Here is an 11,600-nt window from a genome sequence, read left to right as displayed (position 1 = left end):
AGCAAGAAGCCTCCCAGATCTCCAGATGCATTTGAGAAATCAAAAAAGTACTCCAGAGTGTTGTTCAGCATGGGGGTGAGTAGAAAATGAAGGCTAATCATGTTTTGGCTTTAATATGAAATAAGCATTTTTGGACTAATATAACTTTGGTACCATGCAAGCATTAGCTTTATATCATCAGGAGTTACTGATGCTTTATAGCAGTGATAACAAGCTGAAGTTAGGTTTAAATTTACCTATATTTTTAAGAAAATTGTAACAAAAACATGATTATTTGAACACTATCAGAACATTTCAACAGTATACTTGCAGATATAAGCTCAAACTTCTTTTTTGCCCTAAATAATAAGCAGAAACTTTTATCATTAAATATATTAAACTTTCTTTCAATTCAAAATTCATTACAGTCATCGGGCCACCCAGAGATCACCACACTTTTAAATTAATTTTCCCTTGCCCTTGAGACGTGTGGAGTATTCACGCTTCATTTCTAAGTGACTTTAAAAAAAATTATATAATTGATATTTTGAAGTCACCATACTGGTGTTGCACTGGGTTCAGCTGACTTGAATACAAGAGAAAACATTTTAATTGCTGCAAACACTTTTTGATAACAGCTGTGAGGAAAAAAATAGCGTCCCCCTGACACAGATAAAAAAAAAACAATACTCACAGTCCAAGTCGCTGAAACTGAGAAGCAGCACAGCTGGAACATCAGGACCTGCAATGTTTACAAAAGAGGGGAGGTGATTTTTTTAAATTAAAAAAACAAATGTTTATGAACCCTTATTTAGATCATGTTAAAGTATTTAGACATATATATATATATATATATATATATATGGCCTATTAAGCAGCATTTTAACAGCAAACCCTGCTTAGAATTTTGACAAACTATTCCATTCTTGGTGAGAAATGTCCCTACAGGCTATCACAACTACATATGTTTAAAAAAAAAAAAGAAATTAAGGCTGATGCAGATATTATTAGATCAATGCTTCATCTTCATTTTGCATGAGAAACACATATGACTACAATCAATTACCTACTTACAAACCCATTTTTAAACTGCTTCTACTTTTATGGCCAACAGTGAGCCTAGGGGTGAGTATTATCATATGTGTGTTACAATACTAGACATGTCACAATACTTGGGTCACAATACGATAACATTACCTTTTTGCAAAATCACTATATATTGCGTCATTTTACCCAGCTATCAAAATGAAATGTGTAGATAAACAAAAAGCAAGTACTGTATACGTTCATCAGAATCAATGTTGTTTCTGGTTTGACTCAAGTCTACGTCTTCTACTGTGACTGCCTTAACTACAGATATGGCGCGGCGGCGACACAGCAAAAAGGTTCCACAGCTCTATCTACCATAGGTAAAAAAAATAATATATTTTTTGAAAATTGATATTAGGAACTTACAGATTGATTCAATATTGGGCAGCCAAAAATTATGAGATATTGCCAAATACCTTTTTTTCCAACAACCCTAATGAAATTGTTGTTTTAAAGAAACAGGGGTACAAAACAGTCTCCAAATAAGCTGTGAAAAATCTTTTTTCCCAAAATAAGATTTTTTTGAATTTCAGAAGGATTGTAAAATTCCACATTACGACTCCTTTTCTAATCCAGCCATTATATTCCATCAGGACATTTAAATGGATTGGATTTTCTTTAAATTTGTGTTTATCTCATTCTATTGTCTTAAATCCAAGACAATCATAAAGCACCGGGCTGTATTTTGTTGAATCTAACAGCAGAAATTATTGACCAATATTGAAATTGTACACATGTCTGCTCTGCGCTATGCTTTGGACGATGTTGTACCGGTTTTCTATGTGTTTGCAGGGTTTCATTCGCATCTTTCTTCATGGAGTTTGCAGCAGTCCAAAAACGACTGTTAATTGGCATCCCTAAATTGCCCTTAGGTGTGAGTGTGAATGGTTGTGTCTTAGTGTTGCCCTGTGATGGACTAGCAACCTGTTGGCCCCACCACCACCCTAATGGTTTAAGCAGTAGAAGATGAATTGATGGAGTGCCAACTGTAGTTTCCGCCATAGCTTATCTAATAAGTGGTAAAATATTTCCAAGGTAGAAAAAATAGGAGGAATTTGTCATTTGTGTATAAGCACAGATCCATTTACGTAGCTTGGTTCTATAGAATTTGAAGGCATACAGACAATGCTGGCCTCGTTTCCAGGCTTTAAACCCAATGAAGGCAGTCATTTCTCTGAATAGCACTACCCTGGGCATATTTGGTTAACCATCTAAAGAACTTATAATTGCGAAAAGGGGTGACCTGGATGTTACAAGTAAACCAGAGGAAATCTTGGTAAGTTCTCAGAGGTGTAATGTGATGATTACCTTCCAACTGAATAAGGTCCAAGGTGACTTGATTACATTTAAAAAAAACTAAAAAAACGTTTCTTTCTGCTTCCGTTTCTACCTAAGCCTGAGCTTTGTCCCTATGGTACAAGATCAAGCTTGGTTCTGGTTTGGACCTTGCAAAGGCTTCGTCTTTCCACCAATCTCCTTTGTAGTGTTTAACCATAACTCATTTTTGAAAATAAACATTTCATGATAGGTGACTGGTCTTTCTGGGTCACAAGTGAGCCTTCTGGGGGTATTGCAGAGCTCTTAACACATCTATGTTCTGACCCTTCCTGTCTTAAAAAATAGATTGTGCAGAAAAGTACATCCACTATATAGGAAAGCTTGACTCAGCCCTTGAGATAAAAGTATGTTCTCCTTTATATGGGAGTCAGCTGAGGTGGTTCAGGCAATGCATAGGATGTCTCCCCAAAACCTTCGTTTGGAGGTCGTCTGGACATATCCCACTGGGAGCACACTCCAATGTGAACCCAGCACTTAGTGGAAAATAACATCAGATCCTCAGGACAATGTCACCCAACGGATGTCTGCTTTCCTACATGGATTTGGTGTCTCAGTTGTCCTCTTGGAATATAGGAAACAGAACCGATTACTCAGTAGACGAGTCACTGGCTATATTTGACAAGTAGATATTTCAAATTGGTTGGTATGGATGAGTAGGACTGTAGCTTTAATGGGGGTTTATCAGGAATCTGTTCGATTGTTTGAACTGTTGAAAGAGTTCAAAGAAGTTCAGATTTACCCTGAAGCAGATGACAGACCAAAGTAGCAGTCATCAGCAGAGCTACTTCTGACAAAATTTGCATTTGCTTTTCAATAGAAAGTACTCATACATTTTCAATAAACCACCTTTAAATTTGATTAAGACACTTTCCTTCAAACAGATCAATGTTCATTCAACCAATATATTTGAAAGGAGAGGTGAATAACTAAGACCTTGACAGTGGAGGATGGCATTTTGAGCATTTGGACTGATGTCGACGTCATAGAACTTGCACCCTTCCTTCAGTCTACAGGTGAGGCATCGCCTTGAAGAGGAACCATCAGTCGACAAACTGCAGGAGAAAATTTGGACAAAAAAGTCACCCAAAACCATTTCTGAACACGGTGAAACTAACTTAGAGAGCAATGAAAGGGCTTTACCTGTATAAATGCCTTTGCTGTGGAGCTTCCTCTGAACTCAGGAAGTATCTGTGAAGAAGATAGTACAGTAGCATCAGTTTGGAAAAGAAGCATTCAAATAGGTACAGAAAAAATGACACCGGGAGCACAGCTGGATACTTGCATGATATTTTTGAGCTCGTCATAAGTTACGATTCTGACCACGTCCCAGTTTCCATATGTTAAATGGCGAACTTCAACTGGCTCGCTTCTTGACTGGAACAGAAAAGAAGAACTTTTGGGAAGATGTTCTTTATTGATAAACACAAACTCTTCTAAGGGGAAGGATAAAGAAACAACAGATTAAACTAATTCATGCATAAATACACACACACACACACACACACACACACACACAACCCCTCACTAATATTTAGTTGGAAGTTCGGTTGAAGGTTTTTGCAAGATGGGAGAGTTTGCTTAAAATTGGTGGCCAAGATTTTAAGGCAACGCTAATACCTTTTACAACAGGTTGTAGGTCATGTCTTCAGGACAGTCAGAGGCTAAAGGGCAGATTATACTTCTGCAACTGCACACATTAATGTCGCTTGGGTCTGGTCACAAACCAGTTTTGTTGGTATGCTTCTGGACCGTCGGTCTGGAATTTCTAGGAACGCACAGCAGTTTTCCTCCAAAGTGCAAGGGCCTATTTGAGAACTCGCGAGAACTTCGGCAGATGGTCACAAGAACTTCCTTTTTGGCAGAGACCTTGGCAACTTTATATAATTTGTTTGAGGCATCGTACAAGTGGTTGTACTTCCGAACCTCCTCGATTAACCTTTAATCGTAGTTATCCATTGTAGTTGTTCCTTGGTTTTTTCTAAATGGCGCGCCCCGGCATCGGATCGAGAAGGAGGACCACAAAGACAGCCGGAATGGCATACCAAGGACCAACCAAAGCTGCTTTTTGTCTGCGCACTTCCGCTTGAGATCTGCACAGGATTGCGACCGTCCGACGCATAGTCAGGATTTTTTTGAGGTGCGCAACAACGGTTGCAGAACCTCTGCGTGGGGGGTGTGGTCGTGCAGAGATACAGATTTGTTGGTGTGCAGAGGCTATGCCTCAGAAGCACAAAGTGGCCTTTAAAGTGCAACTAAACCCAATATAAAAGCATTACACTGACCTCAGGCAAAATTTGATAGAACAAGTTATACAGTGCTAACCTACATTTTGTAGGTTAGCACTGTAGTACTTTCCGTAACTTGACTCGCTAGATTAGCATGTCTATAAAATAGACATTTACAGAACTTTACCGTAATTTTATCCAAAATTCCTTCATTAGTGCGAGTCAAATACATAGTTTTATATGAAATATGGCAAAATTTCAAACGTTTATATAAAAATGCCCAGTAACATAAATATAGCACCCTCAAGGACCTAATAATACAGTTTGAGTTACCATAACTTTTCTCTACATGGTCAAATTACCAACATTCTGTCTTGTTTGACCAAATTATTCTTGTCTGTTTAATGTGAAGTTTTTCTCCATTTTTGAACTAGAATTTTTAGATTTTTACAGCAGGTTTATCTGGCTTAGTTCTACCTTAAGAGTGACGGCAAGGTCAAATTACACCTAGCAGCAGAATACAGGTTGGAAACATGAACATGTTGCCGTGAAGGGATTTGATTTAAATTACAGAAGAGGCAGCTGCTTTTTGTTTGAAAAAGCAGCTGCAGTGGACTGACTGGGATTAAAATCAAAGCTCGCAATGATAAGATCACCCTGAAAATAAATCCTTTCTCCTGCTTCGAGACTTATGATGTGGATATTTCCGACTGTTTGAGGACAGGAATGGAATGGAAAGAGCAAGGAGAAAAAAGAAGGTATATTATTAGTCACCTTTCTAGAGAACATGGTGATGTGGTGGACGTCTGTGTGACCTCCATGTTTTACAGGAAGAGTGAGGAAAATCTTGCTCAGGTCCTCAGAGAACAGCGGCTCCTGACTCTGTGGGGAGAAATGGGGAAATTGACACACTTTCAGTGAATGCTGCCAACAAATATGTGGATACTATGGATGCTACAGTCTTTGATTTAATTTCTATAATATTTTTTAGTGATTTTTCATAAAATTCACTAAAATGTTTTAATTAAGTTATCAATGCTGTTTAGTTTGAGAAGAAAACCTTTAGATTTTTCTTCATTTGGGCAAATTCTGCAATTGTTTTGAATTTTCAAGGTTAAAAAGAATCTTTTAGATCTGAGAGGATCTTTTATTCAGATAGAATAAATGAATACTGATTCGCATCTCTCTGTCTACACATCAAATAGCTTTAACTAAAAAACTACTTTAGAATTTAAATGTCTTTATTTACCTGCCTGGTAAGCCATGTCTCTGAGGTCTCTTCGTGTCTCTGAAGGGAAGAAAGAAACTTTAATCCACAAGATTAAAGTTTTCACATGTGTGCAAGGTTTGAATAAAGATAAGTTCAAACAAAAGTTTGTACTTTTCAGGCAAGAGAAAAAAATAAACACATAGATACAAAATAATGATATAAAATGAAAGGAAAAAAGAAATATCAAAATAAATTTAAAAAAAGTCTCATAAAATGTCAGAATGATATTTTTTGTTAAACTACTTTTTAAAATTATTTATAAAAGGGGCATAAATTAGCTGAAAAGATTTTAATATTTCAAAAAAGGTGAAAAATAAGGTTACAATTTACCCATTTTTATGGAGTAATGAGTAAAGAGTTAACATTTTATTTTGGAATACCCTTCTCTTTTATCTGCTTTAAATGGATTTTAGACAATAACAAAAAGCTTTTAGACCTTCAAACTCAACTAAACAACACAACACTTTGATAGAACCAGAAGAAAGATGCTTCACAAAAACCAGGTATTGTTTAATAAACATTAAAAGTTGAGGAGTTTGCTTTATTTTTTCCACCTTTGGAGACGTTCAGAAAACATTTAGCGCAATAAATACTCCAAGCCTAATAAAACCACTGGAGAGGCTTTCTGCTCTTGTTCAGATATTAATTTTTTATCCAAATGTCCTCAAATCCATGAAAGAAAATACATCTTATTTAGTTTTTTATGATTTTTAAAACACAATAATCTAAAATTTAAGTTCAAAGAATTGCCCCCAATTACAAATGCATGAAAGGAAACCAACCTGGTGACAGACTCCAGTCGTGGCCTCACACACCGTCAGAAGTGAGGCATTCTGAGGACGGTTGACCCACCGCACAGCGAGGCGCGTGTGATCAATCCACTTCACCATGGTTATGTAGAAATCTCTGCAGATTGTGGAAAGGAAAAACAGAATAAGAGGACTGGATGAAGTCACGCTCCCATGCGGTGTGGATGCTTTTGCTCTGTGTCGCCACCTGAGTCTCAGCTGATCTGGAGGATGCAGCTCCTGAGTGTTCGTAATGCCAAACAGGTTGACCACAAACAGCTTGACAGTTGGGTTCCTCTGGCCTGCCTTAAGTAATAAACATAAACACACAGATGAGCCATAGGAGGGAAAACAGGAAGTTTGTGGAACTGTGAGCTCCAACAGAGCAAGAAAAGAAAAAGTCTTGAGTAGTTCCTGATATTTCCCTATTGGTAGATTTTATGTGACTAATGTGGCATTTTGGCCATCTCAAGACGGAGATTGTTGAGGGTTAATTTCTTCTAAAATAATTTCTGTTTTAAGTTAGTCTTCTTTGGGTATCTTTGACATCTTGCAGCCAGTCCCACATTGGGGACTCTCTCTGTGGATAACCTCTATTCACATGGCAGGCTGCTAATCAATCAGGCTGGACATTCCAGGACTTAAGCTGCTGCTTAGTTGTGAGAATCATCCGTGTTTATGTTAGATGTAGGAAGAAACTGTGAGTTCCTGTTATTTGAGAATTAGTGTTTGGAGCCGGATCCAGATTTGCGTCCAATATGGTATGGTCGACGTGGAAAATGAGACAACATCTGCAATTTTTACACGCCTCTCCACTTGTATCTAATATTCAATCCAACTCAATTTTACACAGCTGTGTTCTACTTTTAAAAAGCTTCTTTGTACCATTCAAGAATTACAGCAATTCAAGAGTTTTTCCACAATCTGTTGATTGTGGCGTTATTTTTGGCCTAAATCACAAGATGTCGCTCAGTGTTTATATTTGTCAACCTGCAGAGATGTGGAGTCTATTGGAGTCTGCAAATGTATGTAGGTACCCATCTAACTTGTTTATTTGTTGGTTCCTTTTACATTTTGGTTTATGGAAAATGCTTACATACTTACAGTAGTAATTATTATTAAACTACCATATTTTATGGGGTCTTTATAAGGTGCCCACGCTTTTTAGGGTACAATAAGTCATTAAAATGGGCTCCAACAGTCTGTTTCAGTGGAAACAAGATGGTGACAAGGTTCTGGACCCATCTGCTGACAAAAATTGTCAATGACGCCAAATTTACAGTTAAACCCAAAGTTACTCATAGTCCTGGTTGGTAGGGATCACTAAAACAGTCAGATACATCTTAACATTTTCCAATGATATCATAGAAAATAATTTTTAAAGACTAAGTTTTTTTCATCAGCCTTATTGGTAGCTACCTCCAAAAATTGGTGTCAAGATTCTAGCTAATCTCCAAATCACTAATGTAATTTTAAGTCAAGATGTGAGAAAAACTTCCCCTAAAACTTGACCTGATAAACTGTGGTATAAATCTACCCTTTACCTCAGTTTTACCAAAGTTTAATTTTGCATAGCATAAATTATAGCTTAGCTTAGTTTAGCTTTGGTTTACTTAGATTAATTTAGTTCTGGTTCTTTTCATTTACCTTACATTTATTTTTGCTTAATCTACCATGATTTATTTAAGTTGAACCTCAAATTGCTTATTTGAAGTTCTTCTATGATCTTAATGCAAGCTTATTTTCCTTAGCTAAATTTGTTTCATTTAAAGACACATTAGCTGATTTTACTCAAGTTTATTGTTTAGTATTTAGGTAATAATGGCCAACTGTGGTATTACATCGAATGAAAGGCTTTTAATTACCTTTATGAAGTCTTAAGAGTTTTATTTTAAAAAAGTTTAAAATATGACATGAAAGTCTTCTTGTGTCCTGTTTGTTAAAAGCACAAAGGCTACTCTCTTTAGTTTATTTTTGCTCTATGATTTTATTTTTTTTAAATCTTTTCTTTTTACAATTTCTTGTTTATTGACGTGCCTTATTGATCTTTTTTCTGCCTCCATGAGTTTAAGGGTCTAAATCCCCATCCTTTAACCTGGTGAGCCAAGACACAACTTTTTCTAATTATAATTTAATCTATTTCTATATAAATAAAAATCTGAGTCTATGAAGGTAAGTGGGTAGGTTAATCTTTTGTTTGTTTTACTCTTAAAAATAAATCTCCAAGCATCTTCAGCATCTTCTGAAAACCCCACAAAATATTATCTTAAGGTAAAAATCAAATGCAACTTTTAATGAAATGGATATTAATGTCATTACAAACACATATTTTTTTTCTTTTGCTTTATTTTTTTCCAGCCTTACCATTGGATAAGGATACTGTATTCCTCTGGGGTAAGTGCTGCCGGTGAACTGAGGCAGGGTCATGTTGGGCACCAGGGTGTCATCAATTCTCAGAAACGCTAGTCGCTCTCCATCAGGCGACCACCAGTGAGCCAAGTGTGAATGCAAAATCTCCTCTGATAAGAAAAACAAAATCTCTTAAAATCCCCTCTCTCGTCTGTAATTGTCAGGTTAGTTATGAAAGCCGCCCCCCACTGGAGTCCCATGATTAGTCAAAAATACCACCAGAGTGATAATACTTTGAAGCATAAACAAATCTAAAAGCTGAATCTCTAAATGTCCTTCAACTGCCAGTTAATTTTTTTTTCTTTTGATGCTATTGCCTGAGCAAAGCCTTCACAGCCACTTCAAGGATTGCCAACTCTTGTTGAATTTTCATCACTAATCTGTTTAGTTTGCCTCATCTGCTCTCCTGCATTCTGAATGCCAGAAACAAAGCTTTGGAAAAGCTGAGATTTAACAGTAAATTATATCCGCCGAAGACTGTGTCACTTTCAAGAGTGAAATATCTGAGAAAAGGAGAAATATCAAGATTTTGCATCCATTTAGTTCACATTAATCCCCCATTAAAGCCATAGTTTTCTTATTTTTACCCGAAACATCTGGAAAAATGTCAGAAATAAACGTACCTTCATATAACCAGTCTGCTATCCCGTTGAAGATGACTCCTTCCATCCCGGAGGAGGTGATTCTCAGAGAGCTGGTCTTCACATCTGATTGATAGTAGATGTTGTTCTCAAAGATGTAGACCTGGAGAGAAAAGAAGAACATTGAAGTTCTTCTTATCATAATCTGATGTTTGTCCACCTTGATTAGATTTTTCCAGACCACTAACCCTGTGCAGTCCTTTTGCAGTCAGCTGACAACCTATACATTTATTTCCAATCCTATGTCTTGGCTTTTTAACCACCCTAAACCTGAATACCCTAGATTGAGAGCTAGAATTATAATTAGACTAGACTATTGCTTTGTAGTAATTATATTTAAATATGGAAGTTAAGTCCCTCCTAATGTGTAACTATTTCTATTTATACGCTGCAAAAACTGATCTATAAATAAGTACAATTTTGTTAAGGAAAGTGTATTTTCTGCAAGGATTTGTTTGTGGTTAGAGGACCCAAATGCAGAGGCAGGGAGGCAGAGGTGAGTTTCTTGTGGACTTAATGAGGTGTTAACAAACAACTGAGGCAGAAATCCAAAAATCAAACATGAAAAAAGGCAAACAAACCAGAAACCATGGAGACATCAGGGGAAAAACAATCATGACAAGGAAGACTCAGAGAGACGGAGTTGGTGGAAGTTAGAGGAGGAACCAGCTCTGAGAAACTGCATAAGGAGTGTATTTATAGGAGACAGAACAAAGAGAGGACTAACGAGCAGATTGGGAGCAGGTGTGAACAGAGCAGACAGGAAAGGAGCTACGGAAAAGGAGAACACAAGAGGGCAGCAGAGGGCAACAAATAAAAACCTTAAAATTGAAAATAACCACAAAACACAACAAAATAAGATTTAAACCACTAAAACTAGAAAACATGGAGCAAAGTAAAACTGAAAACTCAAAATGAAACATAAAAGAACCAGAACTGTGACAATTTTCCATTAATTTGAGTAGGTAAATAAGATTATCTTCTCATGGAATTAGTATTTTTGCCTTTAAAATAAGGTGACATCTGAAACATGATAATTTAGTTCTTTCTGCCTATTTTAAACATACATTGTCTTATTATTTTGGCAAATTTTATTCACCTGATCAAATCAAGGTAAGATACTTGTTTTTTAATTCTATATTATATTTTTTGCACTTTTCAATTTTTCTCTCTCCCACAGGTGGATATGTTGTTTACCAGCTAAATATTCGGTCTTTAACTTCATGTTTTATTTTTTCACATATTTTATTCATGTGTTCGTCCTCTACAGATTTTTGGTCAACGTTTAGTTCGTTTACATATTAACTAGTAAGAGGGGGAAAAAAACAAGCAAGAGTTAGAATTACAGCAGTTATTTCTCAATTCTTGAGAAAGTTAATCGATCGAAGGAAATCGATTCAATCAAATATTGCGATATTTCATTGGACAGCATTTATATCTAATGGAAACACCAATGCAGAGATATTTCAATAGACAATATTAGTACTAATTCAATATACATTCTTATACAGTATGTAAAAAGATTGCCAGGCAAACATTAATGTCATTGTTTTGATTTTATATTACGGTAAAACCTCCAGTCACTAGTCAGCAGTAAAGTGCCTAAGAGCCTATAATTATTATAATTATATTTTTTTAAGAGCCCTAAATTCAGTTGCGTTTTTTTTAAATTGCCATATATTCTTTTTGCTAATGCATGGGGATAAATTGTTTCATGATAGAAATTGTGTCACATTGCTACTCTAAAGCATATTTAAAACGGTTCAAACATCACGGATTACTAGAGAAATTAATTTTGATCAGACCAAAGTCAATCATGGCAAGGGAACATGGACATCTAACTTTTTAATTCAGTTAATCC

The 11,600-nt window shown here is 36.2% G+C and overlaps 1 protein-coding gene across 2 annotated transcripts in view; it reads right to left on the bottom strand.

Moving 5' to 3' along the window:
- The window catches only part of LOC107086444 (inactive dipeptidyl peptidase 10-like), a 102,848-nt gene that overhangs the window by 12,690 nt on the left and 78,558 nt on the right, over window positions 1–11,600 (bottom strand). For both annotated transcript variants that reach the window (XM_015377388.1, XM_015377389.1), the window contains exons 8-17: window positions 9,722–9,842; window positions 9,054–9,208; window positions 6,898–6,995; window positions 6,684–6,807; window positions 5,881–5,919; window positions 5,406–5,513; window positions 3,689–3,780; window positions 3,547–3,594; window positions 3,340–3,458; window positions 674–721 (exon numbers count right to left, since the gene is read on the bottom strand). In XM_015377388.1, the coding sequence (XP_015232874.1) occupies window positions 674–721; window positions 3,340–3,458; window positions 3,547–3,594; window positions 3,689–3,780; window positions 5,406–5,513; window positions 5,881–5,919; window positions 6,684–6,807; window positions 6,898–6,995; window positions 9,054–9,208; window positions 9,722–9,842 (952 nt within the window). The remainder of the gene's footprint in view (window positions 1–673; window positions 722–3,339; window positions 3,459–3,546; window positions 3,595–3,688; window positions 3,781–5,405; window positions 5,514–5,880; window positions 5,920–6,683; window positions 6,808–6,897; window positions 6,996–9,053; window positions 9,209–9,721; window positions 9,843–11,600) is intronic.

The sequence above is a fragment of the Cyprinodon variegatus genome, unplaced genomic scaffold (assembly GCF_000732505.1).
Source record: "Cyprinodon variegatus isolate N-32 unplaced genomic scaffold, C_variegatus-1.0 Scaffold153, whole genome shotgun sequence".
Classification (NCBI taxonomy): domain Eukaryota; kingdom Metazoa; phylum Chordata; class Actinopteri; order Cyprinodontiformes; family Cyprinodontidae; genus Cyprinodon; species Cyprinodon variegatus.
Note: the sequence above shows the minus strand (reverse complement) of the source record. Positions and strands in the feature narration are given on the sequence as shown.